Source organism: Mirounga leonina, unplaced genomic scaffold, assembly GCF_011800145.1.
Source record: "Mirounga leonina isolate KUSES-001 unplaced genomic scaffold, KU_Mleo_1.0 Mir_201, whole genome shotgun sequence".
Classification (NCBI taxonomy): domain Eukaryota; kingdom Metazoa; phylum Chordata; class Mammalia; order Carnivora; family Phocidae; genus Mirounga; species Mirounga leonina.
Window position 1 is genome coordinate 13085987 of NW_023270504.1, and position 23177 is coordinate 13109163.

The 23177-nt window shown below is 35.1% G+C and overlaps 1 protein-coding gene across 1 annotated transcript in view; it reads right to left on the reverse strand.

Annotated features, from left to right (window-relative positions):
- Positions 1-276: 276 nt before the first annotated feature.
- The window catches only part of SLCO1B3 (solute carrier organic anion transporter family member 1B3), a 71727-nt gene continuing 48826 nt past the window's right edge, over positions 277-23177 (reverse strand). The window contains exons 6-15 of the mRNA XM_035028114.1: positions 22591-22737; positions 22304-22402; positions 20774-21004; positions 19559-19723; positions 17704-17899; positions 14251-14416; positions 11662-11846; positions 6275-6339; positions 3362-3479; positions 277-739 (exon numbers count right to left, since the gene is read on the reverse strand). Coding sequence (XP_034884005.1) covers positions 526-739; positions 3362-3479; positions 6275-6339; positions 11662-11846; positions 14251-14416; positions 17704-17899; positions 19559-19723; positions 20774-21004; positions 22304-22402; positions 22591-22737 — 1586 coding nt within the window. The 3' untranslated portion in view covers positions 277-525. The remainder of the gene's footprint in view (positions 740-3361; positions 3480-6274; positions 6340-11661; positions 11847-14250; positions 14417-17703; positions 17900-19558; positions 19724-20773; positions 21005-22303; positions 22403-22590; positions 22738-23177) is intronic.

Here is a 23177-nt window from a genome sequence, read left to right on the forward strand (position 1 = left end):
TCCTGGCTAACAGGAGGGACTGCGGTCTCTCTTTTATTTTTTTATTTATTTTTTAAAATTTATTTATTTTTTTAAAGATTTTATTTATTTATTTATTTAAGACAGAGAGAATGAGAGAGAGAGAGCACATGAGGGGGGGAGGGTCAGAGGGAGAGGCAGGCTCCCCGCCGAGCAGGGAGCCCGATGCGGGACTCGATCCAGGGACTCCAGGATCATGACCTGAGCCGAAGGCAGTCGCCCAACCAACTGAGCCACCCAGGCGCCCCATAGTTCTCACTTTAAATGTGTATGGATCATGTGTCTTAATCTTTACCTCAAATGCATAGCCATACCCTAAGCAATGTATACTGTCATTTCTTTTCATTTATAGTCTATTTCATTATTATAAATTCATAGGAGATTTACTGTACCACCATAAGTGTGGGAGAACTGTTAGTGAAAGACCAAGAACTGCTCAAAATACCATCTTACTAAATTAATACAATGTTGGTTTACAACACAACAACCTAATTTTTTTTTCTCCCCTTACATATGTGTTTCATTGTCTGTTTTGGCAGAAGGTACAAAATATCCATCATTATTTAGGGATTCTAAGTTTGCTTCATTTGTATCTTTTCTTCCATTTTCTGATGCCTTGGTATCTTTTCCTTGATATATTTTCTTCATAGTGGAAATTAATACAACAAATAAAATAAGTGCTGAAAATCTTAAGCTCTCAGTCAAGCCCGTGAAGGTATTTCTGTGAAAAGAGAAAAAACTCAATTTTCATGTTAAAGTATTTGGAACAATTTATAGTGTTGCTCTCCAGTATGCAGAAAATCTTAAAAAAAATGATGTTTGAAATTATACATAATAATATTAAGGTAGCAATTCTAATAATTTATTTTATTGACACAGAGGGGGATTTTAAATTATTTTAAAAGGAATATTAAGCCACAGAAACTAAGGGTGATTAATGATCTACCCAATGTTTTCCATAAAAGTAAGGTATATTTGGGATGTTTAGCTTTCTCAAAGGCAGATTAGTTCACGTGTAATGGAAACAGATTATAAAGGAAATGAATTGACTGTGAGATCACCAAACTGAATCCATACAGATAGGAGCCAAAGTTTAGTTTACAGGCTAAATACAGTCCACAACTTCTGTCATGTGGCCTACTGGAAGTTTTAATGAAACTATATTAAATTACCTAGCACACATGGTCAATTCTTGTGGTTCTTAGCTTTGGTTGCACATTAAAATCATCCAAGGAGATTTTAAAAATCCCATGCCCAGGCCACACAGCCCCTGAGCAATTAAATAAAAATTTCTGAAGATGGGACACAGAAATTTGTATTTTTTGCTCTTCGGGTGATTATAAAGAGCAAAAAAGATTGATAACCACTGACCCAGTAGCTTAGGAAGCACCCAATGGCCTAATGACATTGTTAACTAAATGTAAAAAAGCTTTATGCAAAACAAAACAAAACAAAACAAAAAACCTTGAACAATTATTAGATTTAATTGAAGGTGAATGGAATTATATAATTTTGAGCTGTTTAGGTTTAATTTATTAAAATTACAACATAAGGTTGTGGTGTACCAAAAATAACAAAAGAAATATTTTAAAACATCAAGTATATTTGTCTCATCCTTGGGTTATGTCAAGTAGTTCTACCCCAATGTTAAATTTTCAGAATTTCCATTGAAAATAGAAAAATTACTATGCACTTCTGGTTATGTGACTGTTGCTGAGAAAACTTGAATAAACTGGGTTTAGATTTAGGATTGATATCATAATGTAGATTTCCACTCCTTGGAGTAGGAATTGATTATATTATTTGTCTTTGTTAGATAAAATTAATGAACAACTATCTGGTTACCACAAAATATTAAATCCAAAAAAATCATAAGATGACTATTTAACTTTTTGCTGTTTCTTCATTGGGGAACACACCGCTCTTTTTAAAAATTCCACTTCAGACAATCTTGAGGCAATTACTTGCAAAGTACTTTAGACGATGAATAGAACTAACCAAAAGGAAAGTGATAAGGGCCATGAGTGAGCTTCAAAGTGTTAAGAGTTCTAAGAATGTTAGTTACTTGTAGCTGGTTGGAATGGTGCAAACTTCATGACAGAAGGTCATCTAGTTGGAATCATACAGTATATAGCTTTTTCAGACTGCTTTCCTTCATGTAGCAATGTGCATTTGAGATTCTGCCTTGTCTTTCTGTAGCTTGATAGCTCATTTCTTTTTATTGTTGAAAAACATTCTGTTGTATGAATGTATCACAGTTTGTTTTTCCATTTACCATGAAAGACCATTTTAGTTGCTTCATTTTTTTTTTGACATTTATAAATAAAGTTGCTATAAACATTCATGTGCAGATTTTTGTGTGGGCATAAGTTTTCAACTTATTTGGGTCAACACCTAGGAGCACAATTACTTGACCATATAGCAAGCCTATGTTTAGTTTTTTCAGAAACTGTCAGACTCTTCCAAAGTGACTGAATCATTTTGCATTCCCACCAGCACTGAAAATGATTTCTTGTTGTTCCACATCCTTGCCAGCATTGGTATTGTTTATTTTTTTAAGAGCTCTTTATATATTCAGGACATTCGCCTTGTGTCTCGTTATAAGTTACAAGTTCTTTTTCCAGTTTATCTTTTGTCTTTGAACTTTGCTTAAGTTTTGTGACACAGAGTTTTAAAAATATTTAATCATTTTTTTTATACCATGGTTTTAGGGGTTTGGGTCATACTGAGAAACACATTCCTACTTCCTAGATAATTAAATGTATTTCTGCCACAATTTTTTCTAATACTTGAAGTTTCATATTGTAAATTTGTGTGTTTGATTAATCTCCAATTAATTTTTTTAACATTAAGGTACCTTTGCAAGTATTTCTTTTCTAGATAACCATCCAGTTATTTCCCTATGAACAGAAAAATATAGAAACTTTTTTTTCTTTTTTTCCCATTGACCTACAACCAAAGCCCCAGCATCATTTTGTGTCTTCTTAGAGAAGCCAGAGGTCATTGAATAGTTTTTTTAGTATTAGGAGAGATTTTAGAAACAACAAAACAAATTTTGGTACAAATCCCAGATCTTTTTGTTATTAGCTATATGATTTTAAACAAGTTACTCATTCTCTTTGAGTCTTTGTTTCTTCATATTTAAGGAAAAAGGAGAAAAATATCCATCTCCTGCAGTTTCTAAGAGTATTAAAATGAGATACCATGTTGCCTGATACAATACTGAATGCAAAATTCATTAAAGGGTGACTATAATTATTATTATACTGAAAACAGCATTTCATCTTTTAAGAATATAGTCAAAGGAAAAATCAATTAATAAAATATATTTATGACAACTTACCCATATAATGGGGAATCATATATCCTGCAAGACCCTTGTTTTCCACAGCTGCTGGTTGACCATTTCATACAAGCTCTATCAATCAGAGCCCCAAAATATATAGGAGCTGGAATTCCTCCTGCAATATGAGATGAGAAAAGGTCAATCCAAGGAGTAGGTTTCAAACATAACTGGATGATATTCCACTTTGATACATTTTAGATTAAGTAAAAGTTGAAATTCCATTGTTTTGACCTAAATTTACTCAAGAATTGAGACTATTAGGAATCTTAAAGGCTCACATCACATGTAGTAGCATAGATATCTGCTATCTCCCTCACCCCGCCAACACACATAGGAAAGAGAAGAGGGGACATTAAATGCCCATATGCTCTGTTCTTCTTATAATTACCAACTTAAGCCTAAGTGGCAAAAAAGAGAACGTTGTCAGTAAAACACAGAAGTCATGTTGGTTCATATATACTTTTCCTAGGCAAGGAGAGCTGGAAGTGTGGGGATAGAATTACAACTTCACAGAGAAAGGAAAAACCTCTCAGCTCAACTAATGCAAAGTCAGGAGAGTTTTCAACCCCATTTTTAAGAAAGCTAGCACTTCCTTCCCCAGAGAAATACAGGCCCAGCTTCACAGAATACTAGGGTCTTGGCAGGTTGTCCTTCTTCCTTCGCTAAGAGCTCCACTTCCACCTTGGTGTCATGAGAGCCCACAATCTTGCATTTTCTTTCCATTGATTGTGTGCATTTTTAATACTTCCTCGAAGCAGCGTGGTTTGTCCAAGCTAGGGCCTGTGGCTGAATTTTGTTTCTGTTAATGTTCTAATCACAATGATACCTGGGCATCTAGTGGTCTGTGCCTAACCAAATTTTTATCTGTAGCATATGATTTTTCAGAATGCAAGTCTTTTTAGAAACACATATGTTGCCTTATAGCGGAAGTACCCATCTGGTTACTGCTATTTTAATAAACTCTGAGATACACTCCTAGTTCTAAGCATTGGTAATTTGACCAAAACTTTAGAGACATGCTGGTAGAGATCTATATTCCATAGGGTAGATCTGAAGTGGTCATGATTTTACTTCGTTCTTTTTGTATTTCAGTGAATGACTTTCAATTTTTATTTTGTTATGTAAAAAATGGTAGTGATTCATATTTCAAAATTGTACTGATTCCATTTATTTCTAAGTCTCAATTTTTCTGAGAGTTAGAAATCTGAGATGACAAAAGACCGGTGTATGGGGCCAAAGATATCTGAGAAAAACTGGTACCAAGAAAATGGGTGAGAGATTTACAGCTTTGCACAAATCACAGTCACCCTTTGAAAAAATGAAAAATACAATACCACTGGTTTGACCAAACTTAATTCATTAAATGTTTTAGGTAGCCAACTTAAGTCATTACTAGAATTTTAAAACTTCAAATAATTTTCCAAATATCCTTTTCAGTTTAATATGCTCTATAGACCTCCCACAACTTATGCATGTGTTGTATTTGAGACAATTTTTTGGGGAATTGAAAGTCTACTAGTCAGTATGTATTATTTCCAAAAAGTAGTTAGGTTTTACTGTGCCATATATTGGACATATCAAAATAGTAAGCTCACATTTAGGATGGCAAAATTCCTTTCTTTCTCTTTTATGTCACTAGAAGAATTTCCTCTAGTCTCAGTCTTATTTCAGCATCTAAGGGGGAGTCCTAGATCCCCACATTCTATTTTCATCTGCTAGCTTCTGTGGCCTAGCTTCTAGGAGAGAGGCATCTCCATTGTATCTGGAGGCAAGGAACTGCCAGACAGACAGAGCTGCAAGATTAGAGAAGGACAGAAGAGAAGGCTGGAATGACAACTAGAGTGGAATCCTGCAGCACCTCCATCTTCTTCTCTCCAAGCCCTTCATATTTCCTCCTTTACCTTTGAGGATCTGTGGCCTTCTCCCCAAATATACTTCTTGGACAACTTCTCCAATGCACTTAGCCAAAGAGTTATGCTTCTTTCTTTTGCTTGCAAGGATCCCAGGGATTGACCCCTCCCACTTCCTTTCCCTTCTGCCATCAGTGGTTGCCTCCAAGCCATTGTCAGTCTTATACCCCAATCCCTAGGTGAGTGATGCTCTTTTCCTACTTCCCAGGAATAAGTATATTATTGTTAATAAGTCTTACAAAGGGGCATGCACAGGAGTTAGGTTAAAAGTTATTGTGCTAACAACAGAAATTTCTGTAGAATAAACAGCAAATGACAAGGGAAAAACGATGATGTCCTAAATCTTGTACTAATCACCTCATTTGAATATTTAGAAATAGAACTCTTACCTCTGAAGTCTACGGCCCTACTGTTTAACAACAAAAAGCACAGTATCCTGAGCTTTCTTTCATTCAGAACACTCCCTTAGTCCAAGATGCTCAGTTCTACAGTTTAGTTCCCATTTCCTCTTGCATTTTTAACTTCTGATAAAGATTAGCTTCCCCAGCCTTAGAGAAGTGGGCAGTGGGAAGTGGGGCAGCAAAAAGTCTGCTTGTTTCACGCAATCTCAACCTGACCGGATTCCCAGGTCTTCCAAGCTGTTTTGGGCATTACACTCTTTACGTAGAAGGCTCTCCACTCTGCCTATGGGAAGTAATATTCCTAAGTCTGAAAGTAGAAAAACTTTGGACATCACCTATCTTTGTGTTAGAAAGAGCATAAAACAAATATTATGACTTCTTGTTCTACTTAAAGATTGACTTTAACTAGAATTAATGATCAAAGTCTCTTTTAAGTTACTTAGTTTTCCTCATTATTTTTTTATTTACCACAAAAAATAGCAATTATTTTTAATTATACATTGAAAAATTTCTTATGACTGGAAATTAATTACACCCAGTCTGTGAGCTTTGGTATGAAAATTCATATCTTAAATTTTTAATCTGTATATTTAGCATACCTAATGCTCGTATAGTTAGTGAATGGAAACCCACCGCAAGGGATTTCAGTTCAGGTTGAACAGTTCTGAAATAAGATAAAGGCAAAGGCACATTAAACATCTCCAAAATACCAAACCACGTTCAATATTAAAACATTTCTCAGTGGTATTGTTCTTCATGATCAGATGAAAACCCTCAAGTGAATGCCTGACATTATTTCAAGCTTTATTTTCAGTTGTTTTAAAAGGTGAACAGCTGAGTGATAATTATTATTCTCTTATTTACTCAACATTTTGAGATTTCAAGATGGTTTAACATTTTCACATTTGATCCTTTGAAATCCTATGAGTGTGTGGTCGGAACAGACTTTATTATGACTACAAAGAAACAGATCCCATGTGACCCATTCAGTTGACACAGGCCATACACTAAGGCAGATACCTTTATTGAGGTCTTGGTATGAGGACTTTTACCATCTCATTTCTGCCATTGCTACTAACAACAAAGTTCACTAATATGATCCATGAACTATGTAATATAACCCGGAGTGTCAAAAAAGATACTTGTATTCTAGTGTCTAGTGTATTTAAATGTCATTTTAAAGGGAGCAAGCATATTTGTATCCTCTCTTAGAAATTAACTCACTCTTGCACTTAGAAATTGTTTCCATAATTCCATTTTTCTGTGTTCAATAAGATGATGACATGACCATGTCATTCTGTGATATCCCTGGGATAGCCTAATACGTATCACGTGAAATGAATTATTCAGCAGCGGTGGCAGGATGGGGAGGAGGTGACTGAGTCTCAAAACCCCTGTTTTTTTGGAAATATTTGATTAAGTGATACAAAAGTGGTGGTGGTGGTTGTTTTTTCTTGAGCTGTTTGGATGACTGTATTTGTTCATAGAAATAAGTAGATTTAGTCATTCAACAAACATTTGCTAAGTGACCCCTGGGATATTCCATGCTAGTTCTTCTTCTTGAATAAAGAGATAAATGGTGTTTCATATTGACTGCATGACTTGGAGAAGTCATACAACCTCTCAGCACCGTTTTCATATTCCTGGGTCCCTGAGCTCTCACCCCCACATGATTTAGATAATTCTTTAATCACACCCAGTCTCCTGCTCCTTTTATATCCACTCAAACTCTTCCATTTTGTCCCATTACCAAAAATCCTTAGATCTTATGTTCTTAGGAACCCCTTCACTTTCTTGTTCTAACAAAGCCTGGCTGCCCCCTGATGGTTCTCTTCCCATGCAACTCTTTCAAATAAGGGCTGTTTTTCTCTGTAGTCTTACTGGGTCTCAGTGTAGATGTCCTTCTTGCTCTTTTTTTTTTTTTTTTAAAACACCTCCAGACCCTAGTGCCTCCTCTGAAAGATTTCTAACTCCCCTCAAGTGGTGTGTCATTGTGATATACCATTCCCTAACCTCCTGGCTATAGTATCTGTAGATACTATAACTACAGATACTGGTATCTTGATCACCACTCCCATCATTCCTTGGGGATTTTAGTACTAGGCTGTCTGTCATTTTTTTCCAAAACTATATCTGCCACTTTTCCTAGTTATTATAATAATCCATGTAGACCATCCTCCAATGCTCTGGCCTCCAGGTTTCCTGACCTCTTCCCTCCTTTGGTCCTACCTCACCTACCCTTGGTCATGCTACAAAGTACACACTTCCCTAATTCTCAGTTTTGAGCACTCCCTCACCAGAAGCACCTCTCAACTTTTAAATTCACTCTCTCCAATAAACCAACTCCAACAAGCCTCAGCCGCACAGGGCTCTTCAGGCCCTTGACACTCCCCACTTTGTCCGAGGTAATCTCCATTTTCATGTCCTCACTTTTCTCACCATGCTCTCTCCTTATAATCATTCCTTTCATATTCCCTGGACTTTTCTGTTCTTCCCATCCTTTACTGTCCCAGGCAAGCAAAAATGCTTTCATCCAACCCCTGCCTTTTCTGCACCTATACCTAAAGAACTGCTGGCTGGAGGAAACCATTCAAATATTCTGACTAAGCTCATTTTAAGCACAAACCCTCAGAGCCTCCAGTACAATCCGACTGTATTTTACTAGTCTGTTTTCACAGTTTATTCTCCCAGCCTTTAAGAGGACTAGTTTCCATTTCCTGATCTCATCTCAAACCTTTTCTTTTTTTCCTCCTCCCTCTTAGCTGATTACCTTGCTTTTTATCTAACAGAAAAAGTAGAAGCAATCAGAACAGAATTTCAATACCCTTGCATGACTAAGGCTACATGTGTATCATTTTATTTTTACCCACATAGATGACATTCCCTTCCATTACAGAGTAAACTCTGTGTACTTGTTCATATCCCTTTTAATCTTCCCCTTTAATTGTTCCCCCCTCTTAACTTCACTATCAGTTTCCTTCATTGCTACTGGATAATTCTCATCAGCCCACAAGCATGCTACAATATCTAGTATAAACAGAAATCTTAAGGCCACACCCCTACTAACTTACCATACCTTTTCTCTGCTTCTTTTTATAACACTACTAATATAAAGAATTTTTCCTACTGGGTATCTGCACTTCCCTTTCTTGCATTTTCTCTTGCATCCTTTGCAAAATAGCCTTTCTTTCCCCCCATCTTTACACATTATTTTTGTTAAGGCTAGCGGTGACCAGCACATAATGAAATCCGGTGATGTCTTCCTAACTCTTAACTTCTATGACCTACCCTCTTGGTTTTTCTCCAACCTCATGGGACCTCCTTCTCAGTTTTCTTCAACGGATTCTCATCCTCCTCTTGATTTCTGGAGTTGGAATGCCTGGATCTTGGTTCTAGAATCTTGTTTCTATCTGTACTCAGTCCTTAGAAGATCTCAAAAGTGCCATGGATCCAAAATTTATGTCTCCAGCTCTAATATTTCTCCAATAGGCATCTCAGATTTACAGGGATAGAACAAAGTCTTCTCCACTTTCTCCAAACTACCCTTCCTTAGTCTTCACTAATTTGTTCAGCAGTACCACCATCTTCTCAAAGCTGGGCTAGAACCTTGGGATCATCCTTAAACTTTTTTTCTTACATGCCACATTCAATCTATCAGCAAATCCTATTGACGTTGCCTTAAAAAGAGAACAAAGACTGAGACTCATAACACTTTCTATTTCCTTTACCATCACCATCCTCAAACTCCCATCCTGTGAAGAACTATCATAGCCTTCTGTTCTCCCTGTTTCCATTCTTGCAGCCCAAAAACTTGTTCTCCACCCAAAAGCCAGAGTGATCTTCTAATTGGATAAGTCAGTTGTATAATTCCAATGTTCAAATGTCTCTGCTGGCTTCTCTATACAATTAGAATAAACTCCAAAGTTGTTACCGTGCCCCACAGGGTGTACATTTTCTGGACCATGCTCTTCACCTGTCCCCATATCAGCGTAGCTTGTACATTCACTTTTTTTCAGGTCTCTGATCAAATGACTTCCAATGCACAACATCTGAATTAGTACCATTTGCTTGCCCCCCTCTTATATTCTTAAGCTGATTTATTTTTCTTCCTAATGCTTAACACTTCTACTTTATACATTTACTTGCTTATTTATTTATTGTTCCTGCTCTTATGCCCATCCAGTCCCCCATCCCTCACTGCCCCGGTAGCTAGTGGAAGCAGGACCTTTATCACTTTGTTCACAGTTCTGTCCTTAGCACCTATAATTGTGCCTGACACACAAAATGAATAGACTGAATGAGTGAATATCATCACTCCTGCTTAGTCTAATTTTAATAACAGCCTTATGATATAAGCATTGGAAAATCACTAATAGACTGAGGTTTATATTTTTATTCTACAGTCCGTTTCACGAAAGTTTTCTTTCAATAAAATCAAAGGCTGGTGAGAGATCAGTAAATGTTTTTGCCAAATGGTAATGTTTACCTTAACCATATAAATGACATTAACGATGAAACAATGATCTCTAAAACCCTCTTTCACCCTGCAAAAGATTTTAAATTAAAAAGTTAAGACTTTTTGAGATAAAGCTAATACTTTTTTGAGGGAGGATTTTTCTGATAGTTAATGAAGCTGTACTTTGGCAATTATGTAAGACCTCTTTTTGAGTAGACAACATTTTATATTAAGGTGGAAATATAGCCGTAGAATAAATTAGGAAAAATAATTTAACAAGATTTTGGGTCAGAGTAGAATTAAACAACTGTAGACTCAGTTTACTCATGTATACTCATTTTAACAGGGCTTAACCCATTTGTTTTCTTTCCCATCCATGTCAATCTGTTGGCTGACGGTGAACTTATAGTCAACAACCTAGGTCTTAAAAATATAATTTAGATGTTAACCTAGGCCAGCATATTTACACATGCATGTCTTTAAGACCTGCCTGCAAATTTTTGTATGTTTTCGGTTTTAGGTAACTGAATAATTAACTTCACCAACAAGGCTTGTGTTATCTGCTCCCTTCCTAACTCTCCAGTCTTATCTTATGTCATAGCCCTCTCAACTCAGTATGTTCCAACCAGCCAGTTTCTTTTCACTTCTCAAACACTCCAGCTCTTTCTGGCCTTGATGCATCAGTACCTAGACCCTTTTTCTGTACAGTTCTTCATTTTGCTAATGGTAACTTCTTCTCTAGACTTTTAGATTAAATGTGGATTTTTTTTTTTTTGAGAAGTCTCTGAGTCCTCTTCCTCACAGCTCCTCACCTCAATCCTAAATTAGGTTTTCCTCTTTATTCTCTTTAATATCACTCTTTTTCCTTTCTAGTACTAATGACAATTTGTAATTATGTGTTTATTTTAGTTCTGTTTTTCTTACATCAGTCTTTCCTGTCATACTCTAAGCTGTATGAGAACAGGTACTGTATCTGTTTTATTCACCAGAGTATTCTTCAAGCATGGTTTAAGTATTTGTCTAATCAGTGAAGAAAGGAATAAATTCTGCTCATGTTATTTTTTTCTTGTCTATGAGGATATTTGAGAGACCAGGTCAAAGCTATTTTGAGGGTATATTAAAAGCTTTAGAATTTTATAGACTGGTTATATTATACAGTCTGGTTCCTAAATGTTTTCTTTCAATGAAATCAATAGTTGATTCACTCTGACAGGCCCATCCTCGTATAAGGCATCTCAAAATTAGAAGTTCTTATAGAATCACAACAGAGATTTTTTTTTTTTTCACAATTGAAGCAATTATCAATCAGTCTATGTCACAAAATTCTTAGTAAGAGGAGAAAGTATGAAATTTTATCATTAATTATGACATTGTGGTATCACAATAATCCTAAGTAAATGCATTCCTAGAAAATTAAAATGTAACAAAATACAAATTTGTGTTCCAAATATGTTATGGAAAATATGTACATTATTAGGTGTGTTTATAGTCTAATATACATAAAAACGCTTTTTAAAAAGTCATACTTACTTAAAAACCAGCAAGACAGTTGGGGTGCTTCCCAATGAAGAGAAAAAATAATTCAAGACTTGCACCACTGAATAAATATAAAATTTTTTTGTACATTGACTATCTCTTGGGCATTCACCCAAAGTCACCGAATTATTTTTGTTCTGGACACCAGTTACTTCCACACAACTACAGTTATAAAACACCTAAAAAATAGTTTTTGAAATATTGCAGAATATATTTAGAAGATATGACTGGACTATGAATACATTACATTTCATTATATTTAAAGAAGTCTCATCCATTCAAGCTAAAATATTTACAATGTTTGAAGAAAGCATTCTGAAAATACAGTTGTTTAATAGTTGAAAGGCAAAATAGTTTCCTGGATTCCTCTCTAGACAAAAAAATGCAATTCACTATTAACATTTAACTTATTCCTAAATTAAAAATTAGGAAAGGATAGAAAAAATTAATGTTTGAAACTCTGTATATAATTTCTCATTAATATAAATTCTTTTTAATAATTTTCTCCCACTCATTTTTACTTTCTATAAAAAAATCTAGTTACTCTTTTTAACAGTCTTACCAAGTGTCAGGAACAGGAAGGGAAGGGAAGGATTACTCAGAGAATCCAGAAAATATAGTTTTGTGGGGGGCAAAACTGGCACTAGAGCTACTCATTAGAATGGGGCAGAGTCTAGGGGAATAGGACCTAGGCAGGGGTACTAGAATCCTACTTTGACCCACAAACACAACATCCAAGAGCATAATGACAGATTATAAGATATATGATGTTATTACCAGAGAGGTTCAACACAACAGAATACCCTAATGGGTAGACCACAGAAGGGGAAAACTTAGGAACAAATGATTTTAGAGATTTAATTTGGCAAGCAGTTTACTTAGATAGGTGGTTTTAATAAAATCTGTTTTGAGTCTAGGCTAAACTAAGGTTTAAGGGAAGCTTAAACCTGTTAGTACTTTATTTACCGAAGGAAGTAATTTGAATCCATACTTATCTGATAATCAAACTTTACTTTTTAACTAGGAACAATATGGATGAATCCTTTATATATCAAGCCTATTGACCAATAAACCCAAGAACATTATTTTGAGCAATTAAGAAGGGATGATTTATTGCTAAGGATTTGGTAAAAGAACTCCATAGTGGTCCTCAAATGGTATAGTCATTTCCAGTATTCAGAAAAATGTACACAGAGCTCTCTTAGGATTCTAATATCATGTCTCCTCCAGGCCTTCACTAATGGGCCAAGTGGGACCATGGATTAAATGGGGCACTATCAGTGAAAGGCACTAGACCCATGAATATGAGATATGGGTTTTTAAGTACGGTCCTTGGGTCACATTTCTGCAAATTTATGGCCTGGCTTCAAAGAATCCAGGTGCTTTATTCTTCAAAGTTCTCAGTGCCCTTCAACAATACAATTAGTAGGATTATGGACCAGAAAAAGATGTTAAAGTTTGAAAATCAAAGACAGAACTGTGTGGTAGAGAGCAATGATCATAGCTGATTATACTGCTAATGTTGGTGATAGGAAAAATGGCCCAGGATATGGCTCCCCAACTTTGTGAGATATTCAGTAGATTGGAAGTGAAATAGGGAACATGATACCTGATCCCCAGTTCATGATACCTGAAATAAACTCAGGGAATTAGGAAGAACCCATAGTTTGCATGGAAGGGAATATTTTGAGTGAAGAAAGAAATGGCATTTCTATGGAAAATGTTAGGAACAGATAGGCAAAAGATGAAGTTATCCTGGATAGAAGTTCTATCCTTGGGGAAATCAAAGTTGGAAGCCAAGAACTGGGACAGTCAAGTGAGCATGAAGCCTTGATTAATTTTCTGGAAAGTTAAAAATGTAGTGAGCCTAAAGATAAACTTGTCAGAATCTATATGCAAAATTGCATATAGATTATTGTCCTGGAAATGAAGGGAGTGCTGACAAGTGGTTGGATCAGGACTTTCCCCTAATTTCTAAAGGAGTAAGTTATCTCTTACTTTTTATTTATTTATTTATTTATTTATTTATTTATTTATTTATTTATTTAAGATTTTATTTATTTATCTGAGACAGAGAGAATGAGAGACAGAGAGCATGAGAGGGAGGAGGGTCAGAGGGAGAAGCAGACTCCCTGCCGAGCAGGGAGCCCGATGCGGGACTCGATCCCGGGACTCCAGGATCATGACCTGAGCCGAAGGCAGTCGCTTAACCAACTGAGCCACCCAGGTGCCCCAAGTTATCTCTAATTTAACCTAATTAGTAAAATGCAGCGCTTCCTAAGGATTCTAAATGCATTTAAATTCCAGAAGGTCATGTTCTCATAAACTCAAGGAGGAAAAGTGGGAGTAATCTCAAATGAGATTTAAGCAACAGAAAAACCTATTTGTGTTTCAAGCAGGATTTTATGTGAGGCTTTCATTTACACAACTTCACAGCCATCACAATGACAGAGAATATTAGGAGTCTTTTTCTATTCTCTTTTTACTAGAGACCTTACTTATAGAAAGATTTGATAAGTAATTGTTAAATCAAATCTGCAATGTTGATCAAGGAGAGAAGAGAAAGTAAAAACGAATACTCACCATAGACTTTTTATTGCCATTTGAAGATTTGCATCCTGCTAGACAAGGTGACATGTAAGTTATTCCATTGTCTCCACAGACTGGTTCCCAGTGATTTTGATCACAATTGCAGTCTGAGTTGCAATAAGAAAGTGGTACATTTATATGAGATGCCACTGGATTATTTCTGGAAATATAAGGTAGACACATATCAAAAAGAGAGAGAGAGAGAAGGAGGGAAGAGAGGAGAAAAGAAAAAGAGAGGGAGGATAGGAAAGGGAAGCCAAGAGAAAGGAGGAAAAGTGGGAGGGCATTAGGAAAGGGGAGAGAAGAAGAAAGAGGGATGAGGGGAGGAGAGAAATAAGGAAAACAGTTGGGCTTTAATAAGACAGCAAAATTTGATGAGTGATGTTGTCAAAATGGCATTTTTTAATATAGTGTTTATTAACTTAACACCTCCCATCTTTACCCAAACATAAAGAAAGAGGATCCATAAGACTTATATAAGAGGTCCTTGTGATCTACCAAGAAATTACTCATTAAACAAGTCACTTCATTTTTCTGAGACTCAGTTTCTCTTCAATAAGGTGATAGACTAAAGTTCTTTCCAGCTTACTGTAAAGTCCCATGAATCTGTGTTATTTAGTTTGACTCTTTAAATCTATATTTCAACTACATAAGAATTTCAGAACTCCTAAGGATCAATTTTTTTAAAAATCAAGAATAATAAAATCAGTTGAGAAAGATTAGAAAAACTCCATACACTTTTTAAATGAAATGACAACATACTTTATAATGATTGACTGCAAAACATGGATATATTTGTAAAATATAACCTTATAATATGGTTAAAATTAAAAAATGGATTATTTGTATAATTTTCTGCTTATAGATTATTAAAATTATTCTTTTGTTTTTTGTAAAAATCTTGATAATAATTGAGAATTGATAAATTATATTTGAATAAGGAAGTAATTTACATGAAGAAGTAGATTCAGAAATTCAGAAATTCTATTACCAATAATTTTACTAAAATGCATCTAATACCTAATTCTGCTTGGGAACATACAACTGGGAGAGGTTAAACATAATGATTAATGACCAAGTCCAGACATTGCCATCAGATACTCCTGTGCTCACATTAGTTCTGCCACTTCAGAGTGTTGTGACTACTCTTCCTAAAATCAGCTCTGCCATTTGTAAGTCATAGATAATAACATCAACCGCATAGGGCTATTGGGGGAAAAAATTCATATGGCAGTTCTCAAAATTTTGTTCTCAGTAGCCCTTCATACTCTTAAAAGTATTGGGGATCTCAAACATTTTTTGTCCAAGTGGGTTATATATATTGACATTGATAGCTATATAATCAGAAATTAATACTAAGAAATTTTAATACATGGGGTGCCTGGGTGGTGCAATCATTTAAGTGTCCGACTCTTGATTTCAGTTCAGGTCATGATCTCAGGGTTGTGAGATTGAGCCCCATGTTGGGCTCCGAGCTCAGGGGGAGTCTGCTTGGGATTATCTCTCTCCCTCTGCTCCCCCCACCTCACTCATGCTGTCTCAAAAAAAATTTTTTTAATACATGAGAAGACACAAACACACATCATTAGCCATCAGACTGATGTTATCATCACATTATTGTAGCCTTAGAAAATATCGCTATACACTCATGAGAAAATAAGAATGAAAAGGCAAATACTATCCTGGTACTATTATAAAAATAGCTTAGAATGTGCTGAGCCTTCAATAAGGTCTCAGGGACCCCTATAGACCCTCAGATCACATTCTGAGAACCTCTGTACTAATTTATACTTTAAAAACTTACTCCTGTTACTAACACTTCATAAATGCTAAATACAACGATTCTGTAATTTGCTATCATTAAACTATGAGTTTCATGAAGGCAGTGATCTATCTCATAAATCTTTTTGACCTTTAAGTAGCACTCAGTAAAATTTTACTGAATGGAGAGAATCCTATACAACTCCAGCTGCTTTCTTTTGAATAGATGGCACAGTTATTATACTTGTTTTATGGAACTGGCTCTAAAGCCACTCTAAAGCATGTCTGACAACTTGGGAGCCCTTGGAACTACTGATGTGATCTTTGGAGTCATTGTGTGACTTCAGATAAGTCACAGTTCCCCTGGTTCTCAACTAATAAATGAAGAGGAAAAAAGGGGTTTGGGCTTCATGATCTTTAAGGTGCTTTTACCCCAAAAGTTCAATGTTCTAAGTATTCTGTATTTACTGGAGTGGATAATGGTGGATAGGAGTAATTACCAACAGTCAGTATTAGGAGAAAGCTGAGAGATAATTCAAGACTAGGTTGACAGGTCTCCAAAATAGGATGGTGTTTAGGTAAAGAAATGTGGGGAAAATTGACGAGTTCAAACTGACATCTCAAAGGATCCAGAGTATAAATGCTCAGAGCCAACAATAAAGAGCACTAGGTATCATAGTTATTCAACTGTAATCCAAGGATCTTTCCTTGTTGTCTGAATGTGAACCTTCCTAAGCTTAAATTATTGGCTATATTCAAGAGATGATAAGAAATCTGTACCAGAATCCTGCCCCTAATTTGGGGTAGAACTACAGTACTAGGAATACTTCACAATACTTGATAATAATACAGAGTAAAGGTTTTCTATGGTCTAACATACAATTATATATAGGATATTTATTAACTCTACTGCTAATAACAATATTAACAGAATAAATAGCATTAGCTTGCAGAAAAGGAGAATTCAGTACAATATAAGAAGTGTTTTCTTATAAAGGTACTTGTTAACCATTAAAATTAATGGCAGATAAAAATTGCTCAGTCACTTTTGGGAAATGTTATATTCCTCTTATGAAGCATCCAAAATTGTAGCAATCAAAAAAAAAAAATACTAAAAGTTTTGGAGTCTAAACCCCCCAATTTTTTTTTTTAAGATTTTATTTAGTTATTTGACAGAGAGAGAGACAGCTAGAGAGGGAACACAAGCAGGGGGAGTGGGAGAGGGAGAAGCAGGCTTCCCGCCGAGCAGGGAGCCCGATGCGGGGCTCGATCCCAGGACCCTTGGATCATGACCTGAGCCGAAGGCAGACGCTTAACGACTGAGCCACCCAGGTGCCCCTAAACCCCCCAATTAAAGTCAGAATCTTAACATTGCTAGTCAGGTAATCTGTGTATCTCTGTAAGCCCTACTTTCCCTATCTATAAAATGGGGGTAAAAGTACCTGTCTGTCATTGTAGGCACCCCATAAAGGATAACTATTATTATTACAACTTATATAGGTTTTCTTTTAGGAATAAAAGGAGAATTTTTTGAGATCTTAGGAAGTAGATGTTTTAAGATTTTGTAAATTGAAATTTCAATTAAAAGAAAGTTTAGCTAAGATTGCTATATGCCCTGTTTTCCTTATATTCTTTTACATTTGATAGTTCATACATTTTGTAACTAATATATTGATATATACAAACCCATCATAGGTCAAAGTTAGGCCAGCAACTGATCTGTTTTCACAAATTAATGCAAAATTTAATAGTTGAAATATGAAGGCCAATACATTGGTATAAAATGATAATTTGGCCATTCCAAGCAAGGTAAGTTTGAATTTTTTAACGATATATCCTCCTATAAATATTCCAGTTGCAACAGTTGGTAAGGTTAAGCTTCCTAGAAATAAGGAAGAGAAAAAAATTGTGATTATACAAATATGGTTATTCTGAAATATCTTTATAAAGGAAACACAGAATGCATCAACTAAATTCATCCCATCTTATTCCTTAAGTAGCAAGCTAACAGCTCTGGATGGAGGTAGGAAACCAGTGTACCACATGGGAGAAATGGAAATAATTTCTTGATGCCAGTGCTGAGGATTTGGGTTCCCCAATAGCAGAAGTCAGTGACTGAGGATATTTGAATGTTTTAATTGATGGTTTTTATGAGGGACTTTCTTTTTCTGGAAAACAATAAAATATCATCTTCCTGCCTATAAGGCTTGCATCCTACCATCTAAAATCCTTTACACACTGAACACTACATCAAAAACGAATGATGTACTATATGTTGGCTAACTGAACATAGTAAAAAAAAAAGAATAAAAAAAATAAAATCCTTTACATTTCCTCAAAATGAAGAGTTCTAATCCTTAAAAACTCATTCCAAATTTGCCCATCACTTTAAAATTAACTACTAGATTTAATATCTCTTCTTTATCCAAACATACCTATGCCCTGTGATGATAAACAGGCTTAAATATGGTATTAAAAATGATTGACCCCTAGTAAAATTTTCACTGTCCTACAAGAGTTATTAAAGGTAAAGATCCCTCTAACAACAACAACAAATTCAGGCTGGGAACCTGATTGGAAGTCAAACTTGACTCTCATAGTTTAAATTTTTATCTTGAGCTCAATAAAAGTATCTAACAGAATTATTATTTTCTTAACTTATGACCTACTCACATACCACTTGATAAATTCAGTTTAATTTATCAAATATTTACTGAGTTTCTACAATGTGTTGAGCACTGTACAGGGTAATGTACTGCCCTTAAGAATCTCATATTATACTGGGGGTGAGAGAAGAATGATATAAGAAAACCATTTCTTCATAAGCAAGATTTAATATGTCATTGGAAATACATAATATAACAAAGTAACTCCTAAAATATGATACTTGTGGGGGACGCCTGGGTGGCTCAGTTGTTAAGTGTCTGCCTTTGGCTCAGGTCACGATCCCAGGGTCCTGTGATCAAACCCCACATCCGGCTCTCTGCTCAGCAGGAAGCCTGCTTCCCCCTCTCCCACGACCCCTGCTTGTGTTCCTGCCCTCGCTATCTCTCTCTGTGTCAAATAAATAAATAAAATCTTTAAAAATAAATAAATAAAATAAAATATGACACTTGTCTGAATTACATAGACATCAATGATGTGTTTAAGTCAATTTTTCTTTTGTCCTATTTTTTTGTAAGTAGCTGAGTCCTGATTCAAAGTGCATGAATTAGGAAATCATAATGATTAAATTACAAAAGGATTTGTCTCAGGATCTCAACATTATAAAATCCAGTTATGCAGATACTATATCTAAATGTTCCATTCGCACACAACTTTCTTTTAGAAATTCATCTTCTCAAAAATAACATGAGATGCAACCTCAAATGCAGAGCAATGATGATATTATGAGATCAACAAATTTGATAAAACTTGCAAGAGAACAATTGGAAATTATATTTACTAAAATATAAAATTGCCTTCACAACAAAATGTCACTTGAAACTCAATTACTTGGTAGTATATGGCTTATCAAATAAATATAAATAATGTGTCTTACCAAGCAAAATGTTAGCCTCAGATGTTGAGTAACCATACTGTTGCTCTATGTATTTGGAGACATAAGTAATAACACCAATATGGCTACTGGCTAGCACTAATGACAAACACTGTAAGATAACATATAGGGGATTGGTAAGGATGCATTTCAAGGACTGGAAAAAACCTATAAAAATATAAAAATAAGATATTATAATACAGCTTAAATATATGTTAATATCTTTATTTTATAAATGTAATAAAAGTTATAGAAGACTGAAAATTACCTAAACATATAACACAGAAAGTCAGAGTACCTACAATCCTACTGTCAACAGTTTTTTATATTTTTTCCTTCATTTTTCCATATGTACATTAGTATCTACTCAGTTTATTTTACTGCAAAATGAAATCATACATACATGCTGTTTTGCAACTTGCTCAGTTCACTTCGTATTTGGTTATTCTTATCACTCTACCATACAACTACATATATCATTAATTCATTAATTCATTCATTCAACAAATATTTGGTTTTCAACTAGGTCCCAGGCAATATGCTAGGTGCTCAAGAAACCAAAGTGAATAGACATGCAATGTCTCTTATTTGTTAGCACTTAATATTGTTATGCTAATAATACAATTATTAAGTAAAAATTTACCTTGAAGACAGTATAATCCAACACAGAAATGAGAAGACTAAAGTTAAAAAAATTATAAAGTTTAATTTAGTACCAGGACTCAGATCTGTTTCCTGGTAGACTTTCTACTATAAAATACTGTATCAGCAAATCTGGCAGTATTATAAATCACTTTTCTTATGGTGCAAGGAAAGGAGGAGAATAATAATGTGTCTCAGGTGACATTATGACAATAATAGTACAACAACTTGTGCCTACAAACAGGTGTGTAAAAAATTCATAACTTCTGTTTGTGGCAAGAATTTTGTGATCTGGGTCTATAATGAGAAGGTTAACTAACTGTAATGGAAGTTAAAAGTGGAAGGAATTTCTTAGAAAAAATAGGAGTAAGTATCTGAGTCTAGCAAGACGGAACCAGATGTGGTTATTTAGAGAGGGATGACATAGACTTTGAAATATCTCTCTCTATAGATCTCTAAAGGTTTCCATCAGATATGGTCAGAACTAATCTTTCTATCCAATGGCAACTAAGAAAGAGTTTCATCTACTTTCACTAAAATTAATAATTCCAAATTGATATAAATGTGAATACTTACCACTAATATTTTCACTAACATTTTGCCCATGGTTGGTCACGTCAGCCATGTGAGTCCTTTCCTCATTTGTTTTGAGCAAATCCAAAGATGTTTCTTTCTGTGATTTATCCAGATTTTTGGGCAGGAAAAAGAATGGTATGGAAGACATAATAGATAATATTCCAGCCACAAGGAAACCAAGCCACCAAGCACCAACCCAGCGAGAGTCCTTAGGAGTTATTCTGATATTGCCTAGAATGAAGAATTAGAAGCAGTCAAAAAATCATTTTGAAATGCAATAAATTTTGAGCAATAATAATAATGATTGCTATCCTTCATAGATGAAGAAAGTAAACTATATTACATCAATTCTGAGATGCTATTTTTTTATTTTAATCACACTTCATCACACAAATAGCAAAGACTATTGAAAAAGTGAATTCTTTTTTTAATTAATTTTTATTATGTTATGTTAATCACCATACATTACATCATTAGTTTTTGATGTGGTGTTCCATGATTCAGTATTTGCATATAACACCCAGTGCTCCATGCAGAATGTGCCCTCTTTAATACCCATCACCAGGCTAACCCACCCTCCCACCTCCCTCCCCTCTAGAACCCTCAGTTTGTTTTTCAGAGTCCATCGTCTCTCATGGTTCATCTCCCCCTCCGGTTTCCCCCTCTTCATTCTTCCCCTCCTGCTATCTTCTTCTTCCTTTTTTTTTTTTTTTACATATAATGTATTATTTGTTTCAGAGGTACAGATCTGTGATTCAACAGTCCTGCACAATTCACAGTGCTCACCATAGCACATACCCTCCCCAGTGTCTATCACCCAGCCACCCCATCCCTCCCACCCCCCACCACTCCAGCAACCCTCAGTTTGCTTCCTGAGATTAAGAATGCCTCATATCAGTGAGGTCATATGATACATGTCTTTCTTTGATTGACTTATTTCGCTCAACATAACACTCTCCAGTTCTATCCACGTCATTGGAAATGGTAAGATTTCATTCCTTTTGATGGCTGCATACTATTCCATTGTGTGTGTGTGTGTGTGTGTATGTGTATATATATATATATATATATATACCACTTCTTCTTTATCCATTCATCTGTCAATGGACATCTTGGCTCTTTCCACAGTTTGGCTATTGTGGACATTGCTGCTATAAACATCGGGGTGCACGTACCCCTTTGGATCCCTATATTTGTATCTTTGGGGTAAATACCAAGTAGTGCAATTGCTGTATCATATGGTAGCTCTATTTTCAACTTTTTGAGGAACCTCCATACAGTTTTCCAGAGTGGCTGCACCAGCTTGCATTCCCACCAACAGTGTAGGAGGGTTCCCCCTTCTCCGCATCCCCGCCAACATCTGTCATTTCCTGACTTGTTAATTTTAGCCATTCTGACTGGTATGAGGTGATATCTCATTGAGGTTTGATTTGGATTTCCCTGATACTGAGTGATGAATTCAATATTTGGAAAAATGGTGTCCTATACTTGAAAAACATTATTATGTTACCTTGTTCTGATTATACTTACTGAGATCTTCATATCCAATATCCACGTATATTTTAGCAAACAGAGATGCCTGTATAAAGCCAATGATTGGACCAACCATTGATAGTGCATGCAAAGTACCTGAAAATATTATAAAACAATTTTATCAAATGCCAAGAATACATGGTTCTTTTGCAATACATTTTTAAAAGTAACATTATACATGTCTAAAAATACTTTTTAATAAATAAAAGAATGAATGTAGGAACACTATTATTTCAAGAGTGGACCCAGGAAAGTAGTCATAAAACTAATTTTCTGTTCATTACCTAAATAAAAAGAAGAATGTCCTTCTTCAGCAAAATCATCAATGTAAGAAATCCCCAAGGGTACTATGGGGGTTTCCCCAATTCCACGGAGCATATTACCCAGGAGTACATATATCCATATATATGACCCAGATTCCTTTTCACAACCTATGTAGACAAGACAGTGTTTTATTTTAAATATTAATTTTAGCATTCCTATTAGAAACTCAACTACTTCAACTCCTTAATTATTTAAGATTTTTTGCTTTTTCCTAATTATAAGAATGATTCATATTCATGTTACAAAATTTGAAAATATACAAAAGCAAAAAGTAAACAAGTAAAAATTAAATTATCTATAATCCCACCAAACACAGAGAGTTGCTCCTTGTGTTTGTTATATCTTCCACATTTTTAGTTCACATAAAAATATGCATATTTACGTACATTATATACTTAAATGTCCAGCTCATATTATAACGTACTTTTACACTTAACACCATATTATGTCAATTTCCCCATGTTTTTAAGATTTTTTTTATACCAGAATTTTAATAGTGGTGTTCTGAATAAAAGTTTTGTACTTTATTTAATCAATCCTTACTTTT